The following is a 24,742-nucleotide window of genomic DNA, read 5'->3' on the forward strand; positions in this document are numbered from 1 at the left end:
CTGCTTTGGCTGTGAAAAAAACAAAGGTAAGTTTTTAATCAAAACAGCTGCCTTCTAAACTTTGATGAATACAAGTTTTTAATAGCATTTTTAAAAAACGGGCTTTCATTCATCAAAGTTTGCCTTCACTTGAATTTTTTTGGCTTTTGCAAGGTCAGAATGCTACAGTAGTTTCCTTAGCCGTTTGGTTTAAAGCCTTAATTCACAAGTAATACTCTTTGGTAGGGAAAACTCCCCCTGATCACATTACTGCTCAATCCTCTAGAGTTAGTTGCCATTTCTTGGGTCTTAGTTTTATCACTTTGATGTGTATTGCTTTAGGCAAAACATTCTGTGTGCTTGTAATGCCTGATCGGTAACATACCTGCTTTAACTGTTTGTGTCTCACTCTCCCCTCCCCCCAACCCCATTACATGGTGATCTCATAGACTTTACTGCTTGGGTATAGATTTCCACATGTGGTCTTGCGGACTTTCACCACCTGATGAAAGAAAACAAAATGTATGCTTACCTGATAAACTAATTTCTTTCTTGATGGTGAGAGTCCACAAGCATTGCCCAACCTTTTGTACAGTTGGCAGCAGTACTTGTTTTGCACTTCATTTGTTTCCTAGTGGACTGGTGTGTAACTCCTACATGTGATGTTTCGTGGACTCTCACCATCATGAAATAAATACAATTAGGTAAGCATAAATTAACAATAAATAATTTGCATACACACAGGGCATTTTCAAAGCATGTCACTGGCCAAACATGAACTTTTTTGTGTTTGTTTACTTTATTCTAACTTATTGGTCTTTTATTTGTGTTTATATTTATTTAGGAAAGAATGTTCATTGATTAATGATCTCTGCTGCAAACATTTTTCAGGACATTTAACAAAGTAAGTTTGTGCACTTGTATATTTAATTTCTTGTATGCATTTTAGTCATTTTGTTTGGTGCTGAATGCCTTTAACTGTGCATCGCCATTTAATCAACAGATAAGAACCTATAACTTGCACCATTTAGGAATGAAACAAATTTAAATATGTTTTAATTAAAACTCTTTAAAGAGAGAGAGATAAAGAGATAAAGAGAGATAAAGAGATATAAAGGGATATGTGGTGATTTAGTGTAGTTTTCAACTTCAATCAAGAGTTTGTTATTTGAAACGGTACCGGCGTTGTACGGTTTGCTCTCAGGCAGAAATTAGAAGAAGAACTAAGGTCCATTGCTGTTCTCACACATAACTGAAGAGTATGGGAAAACTTCAGCTGGGGGAACTGCCTGCAGATTGCCTGCTTTGAGGTATGTTCAGTATAACTGTTTCTAGAGAGATGATAAAGTCTAGAAAATGCTGACAGAGCCTTTTTGGAAATGTGGTAAGCTATATGCAGTGATTTAATAACGACTGGGATCAAGCTTGCAAGGTTGGGTAATACTCATGTTATTTGTGACTGGTGATTAAGGTGTTAAAAACGTTTTCTTTTTACACATGAAGATCGTTTTTTGAGAGTGTTTAAACTTTATTTTTGGGGTTTATTTGTCCACATGTCTTTTTCAGAAACTCCTAGGAGTGTTTCTTTAAGGCCCCTCTGACATCGAGTGTGGTGGGAGGGGCCTATTTTTGCGCCGCAGTTGCTTTCATTCTAAGACATCAAGCTTCTCTAGAGGATTCCTGCTGTGTCTGAGGACCACTAAGGAGGATTTCTTCCATTTCTGTTCGTTCCTAAGGGCAGGTAGGCACCACAGCAGAGCTGTGGTGAGGTGTTTAGCGGTTTTATACCGGTGGTAGACGTTTTTTTCAATCGTGTTTGGGGGCCAAAGGGTTAATCGTCCATTTGCAAGTGGGTTCAATATTACCTTGGTCTCATACATACTGTAAAAATTTCGAAGAGTTTACTACTTTTTTCACTGTTTTGCAGTTTAAGTGCTACTTTTTTTCTCTTAAAGGTACAGTACCGTTTTGAGGAAATTGCTTTTTTTACTTTAATAAAGTGTTTTCCAAGCTTGCTTGTGTCTGTGCTAGTCTGTTAAACATGTCTGACGTAGAAGAATCTACCTGTTCAATAGGTTTAGATGCCATTGTGGAACCCCCTCTTAGAATGTGTACCACTTGTACTGAACTATCTATAAGTTACAAAGACCATATTGTGGCTTTAAAAATTATATCACCAGAGGATTCTCCGACTGTAAGAAGGGAGATTAGGCCATCTAGCTCTCTCCATGGGTCAGAACCTGTAATACCTGTACAAATGACGCCAGATGCGTCTAGCGCGTCTAATTCTTTTACTTTACGAGACATGGCGGCATTTATGAGTTCTACTCTCACAGAGGTGTTGTCTAAACTGCCAGGGTTACAAGTAAAGCGAGACAGCTCTGGGGCTCGAACAAATACAGAGCTTTCTGACGCTTTAGTAGATATGTCCGTTATGCCCTAACAATGTTCCGAAGTTGGCGCAAGGGATTTGATATCTGAGGGTGATCTTTCAGATTCAGGGAAGTTATTACTTCAGCCCGACTCTGACATGTCAACATTTAAATTTAAGCTTGAACACCTCCGTTTATTGCTGAGGGAGGTCTTAGCGACTCTGGATTATTGTGACCCCATTGTGGTACCAGAGAAATTGTGTTAAATGGACAAATACTTTGCAGTGCCTGTTTACACTGATGTTTTCCCAGTCCCTAAAAGGTTTTCGGAAATTATAACTAAGGAATGGGATAGGCCAGGTATACCGTTCTCTCCCCCTCCTGTGTTTAAAAGATGTTCCCCATAGCTGATGCCATGCGGGACTCGTGGCAAACAGTCCCCAAGGTGGAGGGAGCTATTTCTACTTTAGCTAAGCGTACAACTATTCCGATTGAAGACAGTTGTGCTTTCAAAGATCCTATGGATAAAAAAATTGTAGGGTCTCCTAAAGAAAATTTTCTTACATCAAGGTTTTATTCTCCAGCCTCTCGCATGCATTGCTCCAGTTACGGCTGCAGCGGCCTTTTGGTTTGAGTCTCTAGAAGAGGCTCTTCAAGTGGAGACTCCGTGGGATGAGATTTTAGACAGGATTAAGACAGGATTAAAGCTCTTAAACTTGCTAATTCCTTTATTTCAGACGCCGTGTTTCAGTTAACTAAACTTGCGGCTAAAAATTCAGGTTTTGCCATCATGGCGCATAGGGCGCTATGGCTTAAGTCCTGGTCAGCAGATGTTTCTTCAAAGTCTAAGTTTCTTAACATCCCCTTCAAAGGAAAGACCCTATTCGGGCCTGATCTGAAGGAGATCATTTCTGATATTACCGGGGGAAAAGGTCACGCCCTTCCCCAGGATAAGTCTAATAAGTTAAGGACCAGACAGACTAATTTTCGCTCCTTTCGAAACTTCAGGAGTGGCGCGGCTTCCGCTCCCCTTAGTACAAAACCAGAGGGTAATTTCGCCCAGTCCAAGCCAGTCTGGAGACCTAACCAGGCTTGGAACATGGGGAAACAGGCTAAAAAGCCAGCTACTGTCTCTAAAACAGCATGAAGGGGTAGCCCCCGATCCGGGACCGGATCTAGTGGGGGGCAGACTTTCTCTCTTCGCCCAGGCTTGGGTAAGAGACGTTCAGGATCCCTGGGCAGTGGAGATTGTTTCCCAGGGATATCTTCTCGAATTCAAAGGTTCATCCCCAAAGGGGAGATTTCATCTCTCTCAACTATCTGCAAACCAGATAAAGAGAGAGGCATTCTTACATTGCGTCCAAGACCTACTGGTTATGGGAGTGATCCACCCAGTTCCAAGGGAGGAACAGGGGCAGGGTTTCTATTGAAATCTATTTATAGTTCCCAAAAAAGAGGGAACCTTCAGACCAATCTTGGATCTCAAGATCCTAAACAAATTCCTCAGGGTCCCATCCTTCAAGATGGAGACAATCCGAACCATTCTTCCTATGATCCAGGAGGATCAATGTATGACTACCATGGACTTAAAGGATGCTTATCTGCATATTCTGATTCACAGAAATCATCATCAGTTCCTCAGGTTCGCCTTCCTAGACGGGCATTACTAGTTTGTGGCTCTTCCCTTCGGGTTAGCCACAGCGCAAAGAATCTTTACGAAGGTTCTAGGGTCCCTACTGGCGGTCCTAAGGCCGCAGGGCATAACAGTGGCTCCTTACCTAGGCGACATCTTGATCCAGGCGTCGACTCTTCAAATCGCCAAGTCCCATACGGACATTGTTCTGGCCTTTCTGAGGTCTCACGGGTGGAAGGTGAACAGAGAAAAGAGTTCTCTCTCCCCTCTTACAAGAGTTTCCTTCCTAGGGATAGATTCAGTAGAAATGAAAATTTTTCTGACAGAGGTCAGGATATCAAAACTGCTAACTTCCTGCCGTGCTCTTCATTCCATTTCTCGGCCATCAGTGGCTCAGTGTATGGAAGTAATCGGCCTAATGGTTGCGTCAATGGACATAGTACCGTTTCCCCTCCTACATCTCAGACCACTGCAACTTTGCATGCTCAATCAGTGGAATGGGGACTACACAGATTTGTCTCCTCTGCTAAATCTGGATCAAGAGACCAGGGATTCTCTTCTCTGGTGGTTATCTTGGGTTCATCTGTCCAGGGGAATGAGCTTCCACAGGCCAGAGTGGACTATAGTGACAACAGATGCCAGCCTTCTGGGCTGGGGCGCAGTCTGGAACTCCCTGAAAGCTCAGGGTTCGTGGACTCAGGAGGAGGCCCTCCTCCCGATAAACATTCTGGAACTAAGAGCGATATTCAATGCTCTTCAGGCATGGCCTCAACTGGCTGTGGTCACGTTCATCAGATTCCAGTCGGACAACATCACGACTGTAGCCTATATCAACCATCAGGGGGGAACAAGGAGTCCCCTGGCAATGATGGAGGTTTCCAAGATAATTCTATGGGCAGAGGCTCACTCTTGCCATCACTCAGCTATCCATATCCCAGGAGTAGAGAACTCGGAAGCCGATTTTCTAAGTCGATGGAATGGGAGCTGGATCTGATGGCGTCCCGTCAGAATACCAAACTTCTTTGTTACAGGTCCAGGTCAAGGGATCCTCGGGCAGCACTAGTAGATGCCCTAGCAGCGCCCTGGTCCTTCAGCCTGGCTTATGTGTTTCCACCGTTTCCTCTTCTCCCGCGTCTGATTGCCAGAATCAAGCAGGAGAAAGCTCCGGTGATTTTAATTGCTCCTGCGTGGCCTCGCAGGACTTGGTATGCAGATCTGGTGGGCATGTCATCCTGCCCACCATGGCCTCTGCCATTGAGGCAGGACCTTCTAATCCAGGGTCCATTCAAACACTCAAATCTAACTTCTCTACGCCTTAATGTGTGGAGATTGAACGCTTGATCTTATCAAAGTGTGGTTTTTCGGAGTCTGTTATTGATACCTTGATCCAGGCTAGGAAGCCTGTCACCAGGAAGATCTATCACAAGATATGGTGTAAATATCTTAATTGGTGTGATTCTAAGGGTTTCTCATGGAGTAGGGTCAAGATTCCTAGGATTCTATCCTTTCTCCAAGAAGTATTGGAAAAAGGATTATCAGCTACTTCTTTAAAAGGACAGATATCTGCTCTGTCTATTCTCTTTCACAAGCATCTGGCAGATGTTCCAGACGTTCGGGAGTTTTGTCAGGCTTTAGTCAGAATCAAGCCGGTATTTAAACCAGTTGCTCCGCCATGGAGCTTAAATTTAGTTCTTAAAGTTCTTCAAGGGGTTCCGTTTGAACCTATGCATTCATTAGATATTAAACTTTTATCTTGGAAAGTTTTGTTTCTAGTTGTTATCTCTTCAGCCTGAAGAGTTTCAGAGTTATCTGCTCTGCAGTGTGATTCACCCTATCTGATTTTCTATGCGGATAAGGTGGTGTTACGTACCAAGCCAGGTTTTCTTCCTAAGGTTGTTTCCAATAGAAATATAAATCAGGAAATTGTTGTTCCTTCTCTGTGTCCGAATCCTTCTTCCATGAAGGAACAGTTGTTGCACAATCTGGATGTGGTTCGTGCTTCAAAGTTCTACTTACAAGCAACTAAGGATTTTCGTCAAACATCTGCCTTGTTTGTTGTCTACTCTGGAAAGAGGAGAGGTCACAAGGCTTCGGCAACTTCTCTTTCTTTTTGGCTGAGAAGCATAATCCGTTTAACTTATGAGACTGCTGGCCAGCAGCCTCCTGAAAGGATTACAGCTCACTCTACTAGAGCGGTAGCTTCCACATGGGCATTTAAAAATGAGGCTTCTGTTGAACATATTTGCAAAGCGGCAGCTTGGTCTTCGCCTCATACTTTTTCTAAATTCTACAAATTTGATACTTTTGCTTCCTCTGGGGCTATTTTTGGGAGAAAGGTCTTACAGGCAGTGATGCCTTCTGTTTAAGTTCCTGCCTTGTCCCTCCCTTCATCCGTGTCCTAAAGCTTTGGTATTGGTATCCCACAAGTAATGGATGAACCCGTGGACTGGATACACCTTACAAGAGAAAACTAAATTTATGCTTACCTGATAAATTTCTTTCTCTTGTGGTGTATCCAGTCCACGGCCCGCCCTGTCACTTTAAGTCAGGTGCTTTTATTTTTTAAAAACTACAGTCACCACTGCACCCTATAGTTTCTCCTTTTTCTTATTTGCCTTCGGTCGAATGACTGGGGGTTAGGGGAGGAGCTATATAGACATCTCTGCTGTGGGTGTCCTCTTTGCAACTTCCTGTTGGGAAGGAGAATATCCCATAAGTAATGGATGAACCCGTGGACTGGATACACCACAAGAGAAAGAAATTTATCAGGTAAGCATAAATTTTGTTTTATAACTAATTCCAGCCTCCATTGTTGAACAGCTCTTTGTCATCAGCATCATGTTCAATACGTGGAGCAAACAGCTCTTCCGTCAAACATTTAGGTAACCACAGCTGGCGCCTGCACGGCTATAGTCTATGAGGTTGAAACCTCACCTCACAGCTAAATAGCATTCTGCCATGAGCTGCCTGAGGAGCTTAGTGCAGCAAATACTTCAAACAAATAAAGGACCAACTAGCAAACTAATTGTAAAAAAGGTTTACAATAGAGTGTAAGAAGTTCTGCAAAAGGAGGTGAAATTATACGGAACTCTGCAAAACTAGTGGAAAAATAAATGGGTATATCATTCCATTACATTCACACTGTTAAACTTTAATAAGGGATAAAAAAAAATCCACGAATGATCATTCATACATAACAACTTAAGCTAAAGATAAAAACACTTTAACCAGAGGGCGAAAATAATATATCTCTTGGAAATATTGGGGTGCCAGTACATATAATTAACCCTTACAATCCAAGGGCTACATTTACATTTACTTTTAAAGTTTATTTCTGCTGAGCTGAATAGGCAAGTAATAATTATGCTAGAGATTTATATTAATCCATGGTAAGCAAAGTAAAACACAGACAAAGCTTCTCCTAAGGACTCCTGATGCGCGTTTCGCAGAATGCTTCCTCAGAGGGGGGACCCTCTACTCAGCAGAAATAACAGTGTGAATGTAATGGAATTATATACCCATTTATTTTTCCACTAGTTTTGCAGAGTTCCGTATAATTTCACCTCATTTTGCAGAGCTTGACTTCTTACACTCTATTGTAAACCTTTTTTTAGATAATTAGTTTGCTAGTTGTTACTTGTCCTTTGTCTAGTTTCTGCTACAGGTATATATACCTATTTCAATAAGGTTTAAATGATTAATTATTGTTTTCTTCACTGTATTTAAGTGTAGCAACATATTGGAATTACCTGTCCGATATTTACTCTGCCCCCCTACCCTGTTTCTCTGTACATTAAACAAATAAAGGAACTTAAAGCATTAAGATTTTATACTTCATGACTGAAAATCCCCTTTATTTGTTCTTCTGGTAAAACCTAGCGTTTCACAAACGCTAGGATTTACGATCACTTTTAGTTTGGTTTATACCTTCCAACAGCTCTAATACCTCAACTTCTCAGCAGGATCAGAAGAAAGGAGAAGTTTAATTTAGTCATCCTTTATTGGCTGAGAAGACTTTGATTTCCTTTTCTTCAGGAGCTTCCTGTCCAGCCACATTGGTTACTCATGATTGTTCCGGGAGCAATGCATTAAGGTCCTTTGTCACATCAAATCCAAAAATGTTTAATATAAAGGCCTTGTTGCTAAGTAAATGTGGTACAGTAAATTAAATATTTCTTATCCAGGCATTCACATGCTTTTACAAGCTAGGAAATGTTCCACTTCTGAAATATAGTATAGCATCTAGAACATATTCTCCATGGATCCTGCAGCATTACTGAATTACAATTATGGGATCTATGAATTTCATCAAGGTCTTTCTGCAGCCACTCCTAAAGTTCTACGGTCAGCAATATAACTGATTTTTTCAGAATTTGTTACCTATTTAGTTATTGTCATCGCAGATAAAACTGGTTAATGAAAATTATTAAATACATAAAATGTTCATTCCCTACATTATTATTTTGACAAAACCAAAGATTTCAGAAAAATTAGTCAGCTATACTTATTCTTCAGGGTCAGAAAGCACCTTTACCAGCCAAGACCTTTAATAGTCCAGTGTATCTACAAAACCTGCAAGCTGAATAAACATGCTGGTTCCAAAAGAACACATTGCACATTCTTCTATGGCTGTGACAGCATCTTGGGCACTCGGAAATGTCGCTTCCATTGGAGAGATCCACCATTCTACTGTCTGTAGAGACTGGCCATATTTAGCAGAAAAATAAACACACACACACATATATGTATGTATATATATATATATATATATATATATATATATATATATATATATATATATATATGATGACACCTCTATGTTAATCTCACACTCAGTCATATATTTAATATAAATGAATGGTCGGGATAAAAGAACTTCCTCCAGAGATGGAAGTCATACAAATTTTATAAGAAGATATGATATCCCTGCACTCCAAAGTAATAAAATATGCAATAAAGGAGATGGTAATATTACACCCCAAAAATGATATTAATGCAAAAATAAACATCTTTAATATAATTAAACCACATATAGAAAAAAGGTGCATACATATAAAAACACACAGACTGGGCGTCAGTCCTTTGGGGAATTTCATCTTAACAAGAAAGCATGCAATGCATGTAACTGCTTCATATATGAAAAGAAAGTTCCTCAGAGGATTAGGCCAGCACTCGATTAGTGGCAATTGTAAAGACACTTTTAAGCATTCATGTTATTTTGACATTCAGTTCAGTATTTGAGACAAGCAACTGTAATGATACAGAGTATAGATGATTTAGCAGGTTTTGTAAAGAGTCATGCCACAATGGCATTTAAGCAGAATAAGATAATGTAAGCAACAACTGCCATATTAGTATATTCACATCCAAACTCTCAAGTGCAAATACAGTCCTGAGTTCAAGTGAAGATATAAAGGTCATCCTTCATTTGCTGAATATTATTAAATCCAGCACTCCAGGACTATGTCCACCAGAATATATATTGCACTGAGTATGGTATATCACAACAAATGTAAGCCGTGTTGCATTGACAGGAGGTGATCTCATCCAGAATCCTAGGGAACCTCCGAAGTTCATGGTTGGGTGCTCCAATTTGTGAATCTTTTTGCGGCTTTATAGTTATTTGGCATGGTATGCTGCACATACAGACATGGCTGCTACCGAGTGTTGCCGGTGTCTGACGTCATTTTCAGGCGACGCGCGTTTCGGGATCCGCCCTTCGACATGGCTGGTTTCAAGAGGATCAATACAACCCTATTTAAGTCCAATGTGAGTCCCGCAACAGCGCCATCTAGTTGTAGCTGAAAATACATAAAAGAAAATAAAGAAATAAACCATCTTAAATAAACTGTGCAATAGAAACATTTATATATCTATAGAACATGCCACATAATAAAAAAAAGTAATTGGCTTTATACAAATTAATTATTTACACAGTGCAAAACCTCTCTTTGTATAGTATACAAAGAATATAATAATGTACAAATCATTTTACAAAAAGGTACCCCACGTGATCTCCCTATTTAATGGGGAATTAGGTTGTCTAATCTACTAATCCATTTTGCCTCCTTTTCAAATAACATTACATATTTTTTCTGTTACCCCCCCTTCTCAGAATACCTACACTCTCTAATACTTGGAATTTAAATAGTCTCTTATAACAAAAAGCAAATTGACCTCAGTCACCAGAGGGCGCTGTTGTACAGATAGAGACCTACAAATGCTAGCTCAATATTGTATACATATGTGAATAAAAATATATATTGATACAATATATCTGATATTTACACTTTTACTATTTAAAATAATGGAAAATGGAACCTCATTAAAGCTGGATGTTTAGATACATCAATGTGTAAAGTCCGTTTGACTCCGAAATGAAGACGTTCCGATATCTGGTTGTTATGCAAAAAGTTCCAGATAATCTCTTCAGAGATTGCACTTCATTCGGCCGCACCCTCCAAACTTTGCCCAGCAGGAACAAATCGCTTCTAAAACATGGATGAGAAGAGGTGCACAAATGTGTGTATCAAAAAGCACAGTGTGAGGACGAACTACAGATGGTCTATACACAGGGTACTCACAATAGTTCAAAGCACACCAGTGTGCTTGTGGATACGAGCTGGTTATGAGAGGTGACCAGCTGGCTCTCTCCGGTCTGCAGCTATCCTGGAAAGAATCCGGCGTCTGGTAGTGAGGCTGCTTGTTATGTATAAATCGAAGGCACCAATTGTGATAAAAACAACTTTTTATTGCAAGCTCTGCAAATTGAGCCTTAACAAGGATTAAAAATAACAAGCAAATAGTTCAGCATACGACTATTGCAACGCGTTTCTCGGCTCTCCTGGCCGTTTCTTCAGGCATACTTAACAAAGTTTTAAAATCGGCTTTTATAGCCGCCACTACCAGACTGCAAACAACACACCTCTGAGAGGGGTGTGTAACAATTAACCAATGTGGATACAGGACTCCAGGGGAGTGTGCAAACCCAGAATACAGCGGATGCAAATATCTAAATGACGTTAAGGGTTTATATACTGCAAAATTTACTAGTATTTGGTGCTTGTTTTCTTATTTACTTAGCCCAACCCCGGCATTCGCTATATGGGCATGCACGCTGCTCTAGTGAGTCGTAAAAACTCTATATCGTTCCTTTTTGGATAAGTAATGTTAAAACAAATAATACATATGCACTAACAATATTATTAAAAACTGTGCTATAATCAATAAAAAGGACTATACTAAATGACCATAAATGTTGTGATATTAGGACATCCTACTATAGACATATACTGTTTGATATCTAAACTTAATCCCTGATTATCGGATGTGACCCGATAGGGGGTTGCTGAATAGACTTAGGATGTACCCGTTATTGTAACCCTTTAAAAGTAACGTGAATAATATCATTAATTAAGAAATCCTATACTAATATCTAAATATATGAATGTATCATTAATGAAATGAACAGGTATATTACTATGGTGAAATGCAAGTAACTATAATGAATGGAGTGTAACTCTAGACACTTTCTATATATGTGACTATAAGTCTTAACTTGTGATCTAATCTGTAGACTGCGTGATGGATTAATCTGAAAAGATTCAGTGTGACTATAATAAAAAAGTGACTAATGTAAACGTGTAGAATGTAGATAAATTGATAGATGTGGGGATCATAGCCTATACCTAAATATTAAATAGTGTTATAATTTGTGTTCACAATTTTGTACTATAGTATGGTGTGAGAAAAAAGAGGTATAAATTAATAGAACGATGTGTGTTAATCTATCTCAATGACACACATTACAACATAGTGTTTATTCGTTTCACCATAGTAATATACCTGTTCATTTCATTAATGATACATTCATATATTTAGATATTAGTATAGGATTTCTTAATTAATGATATTATTCACGTTACTTTTAAAGGGTTACAATAACGGGTACATCCTAAGTCTACAATGTGGAAAGGGGAGTTTTGTTTTTAAACCAAAGTTAAAATATAAAATGGTGATGGTGATGTATATGTATATATGTAATCAAGAGTAAATTATATATAAATAGTGTGACAAATATTTTATGATATATAGGTCTGAAATTGGGCCATATATTAGAAGGCTGCAGAGTCAATGACTTCATTCAGCCCATTTTGAAATAAAGAATTGAACCTATAGATCCAATAGGTCTCTCTTTGGCGCAACTTGGTAAACCTATTGTATCCATTGGAAGCCGGAATGCTTTCAAGTGGTGTAATAGTAAATGGACAATTCTCTCCATTATGTTCATGTATATAATGTCGAGATACACTGTGTTTATTCGATTATTTCTTGATGTTACGGAGATGTTCACTCCAACGGGTGCGGACATTTCTTATAGTGCGCCCCAAATATTGCAGTACACATTTGCAAGATAATATGTAGATAACGTAGGATGAACTGCATGTTAAGTGGTCTTCAATGTGAAAAATCTCACCAGTCGTGTGTGCTTTAATTGTTTTTGCTCGGTGTGTTATATGTTTACACATGTGGCATCTTGTTTTTCCACATCTATAAACTCCCTCACGACCTGTTGAGTTCCTATATGTTGTATTTTTGATCGATTTTTTTAGAGATAACTACTTTGCTCGGGCCAAAGATTGTTTGATTGTAGGCGCCCTTTTGTACACAATGTTGGGTCTATTGTTTAAATTTCTTTTCAATATAGGATCTTTCAATAGAATTGGCCAATGTTTTTGTAAGACTTTTTTTTATACATTTATAGTTTGAATTATATTGAGTGACAAAACAAAGTTGTTTCGTTTCATCAGTAGTATTGTTGGTATTATCTAATTTTTTCTTTGTTTGAAGAATGGAAGATCTATCTAATTTACAGGCTTTTTCATATCCATTAAGAATAATATTCAAAGGATAACCCTTTTCTTCAAATCTTTTGATTAAAATGTTTGATTGTTCATAAAACATTTCTATTGAACTGCAATTCCTTTTTATCCTACAGAATTGGCTGTAGGGTATGTTGTTCTTCCACTGTTGATGGTGGTTACTAATGTAATGAAGGAAATTGTTGCAGTCAACAGACTTAAAGAAAGTTGATGTAGATATACTGTTTTCTCTATCCCAACTCAACACTAGATCCAAAAATTCAATCTTTTCAGATTGAATATTAGAAGTAAATTGAATACCCATTGAATTGTCATTGAGATTCAAACTAAATAGTTTGGCCTCTTCTACAGTACCTTTAAAAATGAAAATCAAATCATCTATGTAGCGGCCGCAGAACACCAGGTTTGCCCTCCAGATTGAGTTATAGATGTATTTTTTTTTATCACAATTGGTGCCTTCGATTTATACATAACAAGCAGCCTCACTACCAGACGCCGGATTCTTTCCAGGATAGCTGCAGACCGGAGAGAACCTGCTGGTCAGCTCTGATTACCAGCTCGTATCCACAAGCACACTGGTGTGCTCTGAACTATTGTGAGTACCCTGTGTATAGACCATCTGTAGTTCGTCCTCACACTGTGCATTTTGATACACACATTTGTGCGGCTCTTCTCATCCATGTTTTAAAATTGTCTCTTATTATGTCCCATTAGTGTAAAATGATGTGCTACTGGTGCCTGTGGGTCTAACTTGCCTATCACTACCTTATGATGTTTAATTCTATCCCTAATACACTTGGTGGTCTCCCCTACATAGACAAGCCCACACGGGCATTTAATAACGTATATGATGTATTGCGAATTACATGTAAAATGACCGTTTATGCAAAACCTTTTACCTGACCTACCAGGTGGGTAACTGTGTTTCCTAATTGACTAGAATGACATTGAGCATAATTGTTACACGAGTATGTCCCACAAGTGTGTCCTCATTTTTGCCTTCCTTTTTAGTGTTAGATCCAATGCCCTAACTAGTTTGACTTTCAAATTAGGATTTTTAGGGTTTTTTTAAGGAAAAAAGAGGTAATTCTTTAAAAGTATCTGCCAGAATATGGTCATCTGACAGTAACGGCCAATGCTTTTTTATAATCTGTTTCAAAGGGTTTACATGGTAGCCATACTGTGTCACTAGTGGTATTCTCTCTAAAGTTTGTTTCCTGATTCTTTTGGGAGTCAATAATTATGTTCTAAGTACCTGTTCTACAGCCTGCCTCTGTTGTTCTAGTAAATATGTAGGGTATCCTCTACTTTTAAATCTTTCCAAAAAGACTTGTAATTGAGTTTTGCATTTTGATTCATCATTGATTATTCTCTTGGCTCTCAAAAGTTGACTGTATGGGGGTTTGGGGTGGGGTGGATGAAAACTGGAGAATTCCAAGAGATTGTTATTATCTGTGGGTTTTCTAAAGGCATCTGTTAATAGTTTATTCTCTTGTACAGAAACCTTAGTATCTAAAAAGTTCTGTTTGTTTACTGAAGTCAACAGTGAATTGAAGATTTGAATCAAAGTAATTCAATACAACTGAAAAGTCAGATAAAGATTGTGTATCTCCAGTCCATATCATAAATATGTCGTCTATATATCTTATCCAAAACTTACAGTATTTCTTGAACAATGAATTTGTGTGAAAGAATTTCTTCTCAAAATCCCCAACAATTATATTAGCATATGTAGGGGCCATATTGGCCCCCATAGTTGTCCCTTTCACTTGTAGGTAGAATGTGTCTTCAAACAAGAAAAAGTTCCTAGAAAGGACAGCTTCCAGAACATCCATAATCAACATATGCTCCCTAGGAGAGTATAATTGTACTGACTTCAAGGCCCTATGAATATTGTTTAAACCTTCCTTATGAGGTAGGATTGTGTATAAATTCTTGATGTCGTCCATGGTTACCAAAAAGGAATCTCTCTAAATATGTACACATTCAATGTTCCTAAGGAAGTCTGATGTATCTTACAGATAGGAAGGTATATATTCTAATAGTGGACGCAACAATTTATCCAAAACTATTGGCTGGAATATGGAGTTAATGTCACCACTATTGGACTGCCAGGGGCATTTTCTATATTTTTGTGTACCTTGGGTAAACAGTAAAATACAGGGGTTATTGGGTCTCTTTGTGTAAGAAACTCAGCTTGTTTCTTAGTGATGATACAACTGTCCAAAGCCCCCTTTATCACTGTCCCAAGATACCCTTGAAATTTTTCTGTTGGACTGAATGTGTTTCCTATAATTTTCAGTATTTTTCAATTGGGCATAGATTTCAGAAATATATTTCTGCTTATTCATGATTACCAGGGCTCCGCCCTTGTCTGAGGACTTAATAAGTATGTCACTCTTGTCTTTAAGATCCTCCAGAGCTGTCCTATCCTTTTTATTCAATTTTGGTCTGCCTATTTTCATTTCCTTATGTGCCAACTTTTCAAAGTCTCTTGTAACTAAAGCTACAAATGATTCAACAGTAGAGTTAGTGTGAGGTGCTTGGGATATACTTTTTGTTTTTAATGTTTATTACATATTTTATAGAGTAGTATGGTCAATTTTTTAGGCACTTTCATTATTTACTTTTTATGGACTCCTGTAACTTTAAGAATAGTACAACCACCTTTTGCACTCTCCAATACTACCGGAACCTTTAACACCAATCCATACATCCCTCCTGCACTGATACATTAGGGTTTAAAATTCTTACTTCTTCCCTTTATTCTGACATTTGGTAACCATCTTAGCAGTGTCAGAAGAATCTGTTCTGGACCGGTGGAGGTGGCAATATTTTGGGACATAGAGCTTACCAAAGTATATTCTGATAATTTAACTATTTAGTTCTGTTAACATTTCATTGATGGTTCTTTTAATTCAGTCTGTAAGGGGCTATTGTGTTTAAATGTACTTTTCTGTATGCCCTTCAAGGGTTAAATAATTTTACATTGTGCCTTATCTGTCATCGGACTTGACTGTTTCCCCACTAGTGTTAACATTGTCTATGTGCCTTATATACTGTGTCTGTGACTAGTATCTCCTGAGATATGACAACACCCTTATCCCTGTAGCATTGCTTCTAAATGTTTTTCCTTATGCTACTGTATTGGAGTATATAGGTGCAGCTTAGGTCTCTGGACCTTCAACTGACCCACTGTCTACTGTGTAAGGATATTCCTATGTCTCCCTACTCAGCTGTGTAACTATTTTCTTTCCTTTGATATGGAGAGTTCGCGATTTTATTCCAATTAATAGTGGGAATTCAACTTCTGGCTTGCAGGAGGAGGCAAAGAGCACCCCAGCAGAGCTGTTAAGTGTCACTTCCCTTACCCATAATCCCCAGTCATTCTCTTTGCATCTGTCAAGGGAGGATGTGCGAAGATGGTGTCTGAAGATATTTAATCCTTTAAAGGGTACTTTTCCCTGCAATCAAGGATTGGGGCTATGCTGTGTCCATGTCAATCTCTTTAGTAAGCGTAATGGTGGCTTTTAGCAGTTGGAAGACGGTGAGGTAGTCTTTGCTTAACTTCCAACATTTATGCTACTCCTCTATAAGAAACCAGGGTTGGTTACTCTGCTTTTCTTTTGTTGCAGGTCCCTGTCTGTGATCTGATGAGGCTGACAAACCTGTGATGCTGTGCCTGCCCTGCAGCTGTACTCCAGAGGTAAGTGCTTTTTAGGTGAGAAGGTCCAGCACTTTGCGGGTTAATCCCTATATTTATTTTACGGCCTCTGGGGGTTAGTAATAGATACTCTCTTCATTGTTGGGATTAAGTTTGGGCAGTGTGTATAGAGCGCTGCGTGTGACTATCTGTGGACAGTTAGTAAGCCTTTTCCCCTTTCTTGCACCGGAGTTTCAGCCATGTGGGTAGTTTTTTATGGTGTTATAGACACAGTGAGAGTTCCTAAAAGGACTGTATGTTTATTTTCCTTCTTATTCTTGGGCTTGTTACTAACAGTTATTTCTTTCATGTAATTAGCAAGAGTCCATGAGCTAGTGACGTATGGGATATACATTCCTACCAGGAGGGGCAAAGTTTCCCAAACCTTAAAATGCCTATAAATACACCCCTCACCACACCCACAATTCAGTTTTACAAACTTTGCCTCCGATGGAGGTGGTGAAGTAAGTTTGTGCTAGATTCTACGTTGATATGCGCTCCGCAGCAAGTTGGAGCCCGGTTTTCCTCTCAGCGTGCAGTGAATGTCAGAGGGATGTGAGGAGAGTATTGCCTATTTGAATGCAGTGATCTCCTTCTACGGGGTCTATTTCATAGGTTCTCTGTTATCGGTCCTAGAGATTCATCTCTTACCTCCCTTTTCAGATCGACGATATACTCTTATATATACCATTACCTCTGCTGATTCTCGTTTCAGTACTGGTTTGGCTTTCTACAAACATGTAGATGAGTGTCCTGGGGTAAGTAAATCTTATTTTCTGTGACACTCTAAGCTATGGTTGGGCACTTTGTTTATAAAGTTCTAAATATATGTATTCAAACATTTATTTGCCTTGACTCAGAATGTTCAACTTTCCTTATTTTTCAGACAATCAGTTTCATATTTGGGATAATGCATTTGAATTAATCATTTTTTCTTACCTTTCAAAAATTTGACTCTTTTTTCCCTGTGGGCTGTTAGGCTCGCGGGGGCTGAAAATGCTTCATTTTATTGCGTCATTCTTGGCGCGGATTTTTTTGGCGCAAAAATTCTTTTCCGTTTCCGGCGTCATACGTGTCGCCGGAAGTTGCGTCATTTTTTTGACGTTATTTTGCGCCAAAAATGTTGGCGTTCCGGATGTGGCGTCATTTTTGGCGCCAAAAGCATTTAGGCGCCAAATAATGTGGGCGTCTTGTTTGGCGCTAAAAAAAATATGGGCGTCGCTTTTGTCTCCACATTATTTAAGTCTCATTATTTATTGCTTCTGGTTGCTAGAAGCTTGTTCACTGGCATTTTTTTCCCATTCCTGAAACTGTCATTTAAGGATTTTGTTCAATTTGCTTTATATGTTGTTTTTTCTATTACATATTGCAAGATGTTCCACGTTGCAACTGAGTCAGAAGATAATTCAGGAAAATCACTGCCGGGGCTGGAGCTACCAAGCTAAGTGTATCTGCTATAAATTTTTGGTATCTGTTTCTCCAGCTGTTGTTTGTATTTCATGTCATGACAAACTTATTAATGCAGATAAAATTTCCTTTAGTACTGTTATATTACCTGTTGCTGTTCCGTCAACATCTAATTTTCAGAGTGTTCCTGATAAACATAAGAGATTTTATTTTTTAAATCCATTTAGAAGGCTATGTCTGTTATTTCTCCTTCTAGTTTACATAAAAGTCTTTTAAAACTTCTCTTTTTTTCAGATGAATTTTTAAATGAACATCATCATTCTGATACTGATAATGGTTCTTCTGGTTCAGAGGTTTCTGTCTCAGAGGTTGATGCTGATAAAACTTTGTATTTGTTCAAGATGGAATTTATTCGTTCTTTATTTTAAAGAAGTATTAATTGCTTTAGATATAGAGGATTCTGGTCCTCTTGATACTGAATCCAAACGTTTAAATAGGGTTTTTAAATCTCCTGTAGTTATTCCAGAAGTGTTTAATCTCCCTGATGTTTTTTCTGAAGTAATTTCCAGGGAATGGAATAATTTGGGTAATCCTTTTACTCCTTCTAAACGTTTAAGCAATTATATCCTGTGCCATCTGACAGATTAGAGTTTTTTGGGACAAAATCCCTAAGGTTTGGGGCTGTCTCTATTCCTGCTAAAATGTACTACTATTCCTACGGCAGATAGTACTAAATTTAAGGATCCTTTAGATAAGAAAATTGAATCCTTTCTAAGAAAAGTTTACTTATGTTCAGGTAATCTTCTTAGACCTGCTATATTTTTACCGGATGTTGCTGCAGCTTCAACTTTTTGGTTAGAAGTTTTAGCACAACAAGTAACAGATCATAATTTTATAGCATTATTATTATTCTATAACATGCTAATAATTTTATTAGTGATACCATCTTTTGATATCATTAGAGTTGATGTCAGGTATATGTCTCTAGCTATTTTAGCTAGAAAAGCTTTATGGATTAAACTTGGAATGCTGATATGTCTTCTAAGTCAACTTTGTTTTCCCTTTCTGTCCAGGGTAATATTCATTTTTTCGTTCTTTTTTTCATAATAAGGAACAAAAGCCTGATCTTTCATCCTCAGGAGCGGTATCAGTTTGGAAACTATTTCCAGTTTGGAATATATCCAAGCCTTATAGAAACCTATAGTCAGCTCCTAAGTACCCATGAAGGTGCGGCCCTTTTTCCAGTTCAGCTGGTATGGGGCAGATTACGTTTTCTTCAAAGGAATTTGGATCAATTCCGTTCTCAATCTCTGGTTTCAGAACATTGTTTCAGAAAGGTACAGAATTGGCTTCAAGTTTAAGGCCTCCTGCTAAGAGATTTTTTTCTTTCCTGTGTCCCAGTTAACACAGCAAGGCTCAGCATTTCTGAAATGTGTTTCAGATCTAGAGTTGGCTGGAGTAATTATGCCAGTTCCAGTTCTGGAACAGGGACTAGGGTTTTATTTTATCTCTTCATTGTACCAAAGAAGGTCAATTCCTTCAGACCAGTTCCGGATCTATCAATATTGAATCGTTATGTAAGGATACCAACATTCAAGATGGTTACTGTAGGACTATTCTGCCTTTTGTTTAGCAAGGGCATTATATGTCTACAATAGATTTACAGGATGTGTATCTGCATATTCCGATTCATCCAGATCATTTTTAGTGTCTGAGATTCTCTTTTTAGACAAGCATTACCAGTTTTGTGGCTCTACCGTTTGGCCTAGCCTCAGTTCCAAGAATTTTTTTCAAAGATTCTCGGTGCCCTTCTTTCTGTATTCAGAGAACGGGGTTTTGGTATTTCCTTATTTGGACGATTATCTTGGTATTTGCTCAGTCTTCTCATTCGAAGAATCTCATGCGAATCGACTTGTCTTGTTTCTTCAAGATCATGGTTGGAGGATCAATTTACCAAAAAGTTCATTGATTCCTCAGTCAAGGGTAACCTTTCTGGGTTTCCAGATAGATTCAGTGTCCATGACTCTGTCTTTAACAGACAAAAGACGTCTAAAATTGATTTCAGCTTGTCGAAACCTTCAGTCACAATCATTCCCTTCGGTAACCTTATGCATGGAAATTCTAGGTCTTATGACTGCTGCATCGGACGCGATCCCCTTTGCTCGTTTTCACATGCGACCTCTTCAGCTCTGTATGCTGAATCAATGGTGCAAGGATTACACAAAGATATCTCAATTTATATCTTTCAAACCGATTGTTCGACACTCTCTAACGTGGTGGACAGATCACCATCGTTTAATTCAGGGGGCTTCTTTTTGTGCTTCCGACCTGGACTGTAATTTCAACAGATACAAGTCTCACAGGTTGGGGAGCTGTGTGGGGATCTCTGACGGCACAAGGAGTTTGGGAATCTCAGGAGGTGAGATTACCGATCAATATTTTGGAACTCCGTGCAATTTTCAGAGCTCTTCAGTTTGGCCTCTTCTGTAGAGAGAATCGTTCATTTGTTTTCAGACAGACAATGTCACAACTGTGGCATACATCAATCATCAAGGAGGGACTCACAGTCCTCTGGCTATGAAAGAAGTATCTCGAATTTTTTTGGTTTGGGCGGAATCCAGCTCCTGTCTAATCTCTGCAGTTTATATCCCAGGTGTAGACAATTGGGAAGCGGATTATCTCAGCCGCCAAATGTTCCATCCGGGCGAATGGTCTCTTCACCCAGAGGTATTTTTTCAGATTGTTCAAATGTGGGAATTTCCAGAAATAGATCTGATGGCGTCTCATCTCAACAAGAAACTTCCCAGATATCTGTCCAGATCCCGGGATCCTCAGGCGGAGGCAGTGGATGCATTATCACTTCCTTGGAAGTATCATCCTGCCTATATCTTTCCGCCTCTAGTTCTTCTTCCAAGAGTAATCTCCAAGATTCTGAAGGAATGCTCGTTTGTTCTGCTGGTAGCTCCGGCATGGCCTCACAGGTTTGGTATGCGGATCTTGTCCGGATGGCCTCTTGCCAACCATGGACTCTTCCGTTAGACCAGACTTTATGTCGCAAGGTCCTTTTTTCCATCAGGATCTGAAATCCTTAAATTTTTAGGTATGGAGATTGAACGCTTGATTCTTGGTCAAAGAGGTTTCTCTGACTCTGTGATTAATACTATGTTACAGGCTCGTAAATCTGTATCTAGAGAGATATATTATATAGTCTGGAAGACTTATATTTTTTGGTGTCTTTCTCATCATTTTTCTTGGCATTCTTTTAGAATGCCGAGAATTTTTTTCAGTTTCTTCAGGATGGTTTAGATATGGGTTTGTCTGCAAGTTCCTTGAAAGGACAAATCTCTGCTCTTTCTGTTCTTTTTCACAGAAAGATTGCTATTCTTCCTGATATTCATTGTTTTGTACAAGCTTTGGTTCGTATAAAACCTGTCATTAAGTCAATTTCTCCTCCTTGGAGTTTGATTTTGGTTCTGGGAGCTCTTCAAGCTCCTCCCTTTGAACCTATGCATTCATTGGTCATTAAATTACTTTCTTGGAAAGTTTTGTTCCTTTTGGCCATCTCTTCTGCCAGAAGAGTTTCTGAATTATCTGCTCTTTTCTTGTGAGTCTCCTTTTCTGATTTTTCATCAGGATAAGGCGGTGTTGCGAACTTCTTTTGAATTTTTACCTAAAGTTGTGATTTCCAACAACATTAGTAGAGAAATTGTGGTTCCTTCATTATGTCCTAATCTTAAGAATTCTAAGGAGAAAGCATTGCATTCTTTGGATGTTGTTAGAGCTTTGAAATATTATGTTGAAGCTACTAAGTCTTTCCGAAAGACTTCTAGTCTATTTGTTATCTTTTCCGGTTCTAGAAAAGGCCAGAAAGCTTCTGCCATTTCTTTGGCATCTTGGTTGAAATCTTTAATTCATCTTGCCTATGTTGAGTCGGGTAAAACTCCGCCTCAGAGGATTACAGCTCATTCTACCAGGTCAGTTTCTTCTTCCTGGGCGTTTAGGAATGAAGCTTCGGTTGATCAGATTTGCAAAGCAGCAACTTGGTCCTCTTTGCATACTTTTTCAATTCTACCATTTTGATGTATTTTCTTCTTCTGAAGCAATTTTTGGTAGAAAAGTACTTCAGGCAGCGGTTTCAGTCTGAATCTTCTGCTTATGTTTTTTATTAAACTTTATTTTGGGTGTGGATTATTTTCAGCAGGAATTGGCTGTCTTTATTTTATCCCTACCTCTCTAGTGACTCTTGTGTGGAAAGATCCACATCTTGGGTAATCATTATCCCATACGTCACTAGCTCATGGACTCTTGCTAATTACATGAAAGAAAACATAATTTATGTAAGAACTTACCTGATAAATTCATTTCTTTCATATTAGCAAGAGTCCATGAGGCCCACCCTTTTTGTGGTGGTTATGATTTTTTTGTATAAAGCACAATTATTCCAATTCCTTATTTTATATGCTTTCGCACTTTTTTATCACCCCACTTCTTGGCTATTCGTTAAACTGAATTGTGGGTGTGGTGAGGGGTGTATTTATAGGCATTTTAAGGTTTGGGAAACTTTGCCCCTCCTGGTAGGAATGTATATCCCATACGTCACTAGCTCATGGACTCTTGCTAATATGAAAGAAATGAATTTATCAGGTAAGTTCTTACATAAATTATGTTATGTCCCAAAATGAGGGAATCGTTATTGAACGCAGCTAGTCCTGAAGGTATTTAAGTGCGGTAGTAGTTCTAGCTGCATCTGCTTCATAGCGTACTTGCTAGGGTTTGTTTTCCTTATTGTATGCCCCTTTTTTATTTTAATCTCTGCTTGCTGCATCCTTTAGCTGTTCTCTGTCTGGATTCTGTCTATTGGGTATAGTGACACTTGTGTTGAGTGTACCTTTTTCCTTCTTAATATGAGGAGAGTCCACAACATCATTCCTTACTGTTGGGTAATACTGAACCTGGCCACCAGGAGGAGGCAAAGACACCCCAGCCAAAGGCTTAAATACCCCCCCCCCCTTTTTTCCTCATATCCCAGTCATTCTTTGCCTTTCGTCACAGGAGGTTGGCAGAGAAGTGTCAGGAGATTCTGAGTAGTTCCTTATGAAGGGTATCTACTCTTTGAAATGGGACTGGAGTTTTAAGTAGTCTTGTCAGCCTCTCAGTGAGAGCATTGACGAATGTTAGAGTCTGGAGATGCAGGGAGAGTCTTTTTGCGAACCCATCTAGACTCGTATTAACAGCTCCTAAGCAATCAGTGTTGACGAGTTTCACTGCCTGCTTCCATCACTCAAGTCTATGTCAGGAGCGATGCTACAAGACTGTCAAACATTAGAGGCTGTGTTTCTGTTCCACGGCATAGATTCCGATAAGATTGTTTTATTTTTTTATAGACATATGATAACGCAAGAAGACAGGGTCACAGTGTGGCTCCTTTTATCTGTTTGTAATCAAGGGTTAATATCTGCAGAAGGGGGATAATTGAACAGGGGGAGATTAATCACATAATTTTATTTTATTTTGATTATGCTGCGACATGTGTGAGATGTGGCTAAGGCAGATGTTGGAACGTACAGGTTTTACTTTAGTTTTTTGAAGCTGCGCAGCCTGAAAGGCTTGGCGCTTTTTTTTTCTATTATAGCAGGGGCGGTCCTGCATTGCACACCATGTGACTGGGTGTGGTTACACTGATTTCCTCTTTCCTGACCATGTGGTTTACCGGAGAAGAAGCGTTTTTTCTGTTTGGCCTGGGTCATAGTAGTAGGTGGTGAGTGCCACAGCCATTGGGGGTATAAAGGTGCTGTTTTATCTTATTATCTATAGTCTTCTTTATAAGCGCAAGCTATGGAGGATTCTGATGTGTTAGAGGGTACTCCCTCTTTACCTAAATCTTATACCTGTCTATATTGTGAGGAGGCCGCGGTATACCCACCTGTTCAGTTATGTTCCACATGCCTTGATAAAGTAATCATGTCAAAGAAAGTTAATATGTTTTATACCACTGAGCCGTCCACCTCTGAGGAGTCTCTGTCCCGTGAGGTGCGCACCCTACAGTCATCTTTTATTACACATGCAGCTTCCCATAGCACTCCTAATCCTCCCCACGGGTCATCTACTAGCTTATTGGATTTATCTGAAACAAGATTATCCGATGATAAAGGCGCCTCTGATACTTCAGAGGGTGCTCTTTCTGGGTCGGAATCTGCTACCTCTAGGCCTCCAGCTGCGAAGGAACCAGACTTTAGATTTAGGATTGAGCATTTATTCTTTCTGTTGAAGGAAGTTTTGGCTATGTTAGAGATTCCGGAGCCCAAATTGCCTGAGGAAACTTTGATTCCTAAATTAGATAAGGTCTACGAGGACAGGGTTATACCACAAATTTTCCTGGTTCCCGTAAAGATGGCGAACATTATTTAAAATTAATGGGAAAGAATTGGTTATTCATTTTCCCCTTCTTCTTCCCGTTCCCTGACTCTCAATTGGAGTTGTGGGGCTCAAACCCCAAGGTGGATTACGCTATCTCCACTCTTGCTAAACGTACTACTATCCCGCTTGAGGATAGTTTGTCTTTTAAAGAGCCCATGGATATGAAAATAGAAACTCTGTTAAGAAAGATATTTCTACATACTGGATATTTATTTCAACCGGCAGTGGCTGTTGCTGGAACGGCTACCTACTGGTGTGACTTTTTATCTGAGTTGATTGAGGTGGAGGGTTCCCCTCAACGTGATCCAGGAAAAAAATATGGCCTTAAGGGTGGCTAATTCTTTTATTT

At 39.0% G+C, this 24,742-nt stretch overlaps 1 protein-coding gene across 1 annotated transcript in view; it reads left to right on the top strand.

Moving 5' to 3' along the window:
- Positions 1-24,742, top strand: part of HELB (DNA helicase B) — a 518,950-nt gene that overhangs the window by 313,882 nt on the left and 180,326 nt on the right. Inside the window, exon 13 of the mRNA XM_053719225.1 lies at positions 824-883. Within this exon, the coding sequence (XP_053575200.1) occupies positions 824-883 (60 nt within the window). The remainder of the gene's footprint in view (positions 1-823; positions 884-24,742) is intronic.

This window comes from Bombina bombina, chromosome 6 (assembly GCF_027579735.1).
Source record: "Bombina bombina isolate aBomBom1 chromosome 6, aBomBom1.pri, whole genome shotgun sequence".
NCBI classification, from domain to species: Eukaryota; Metazoa; Chordata; class Amphibia; order Anura; family Bombinatoridae; genus Bombina; species Bombina bombina.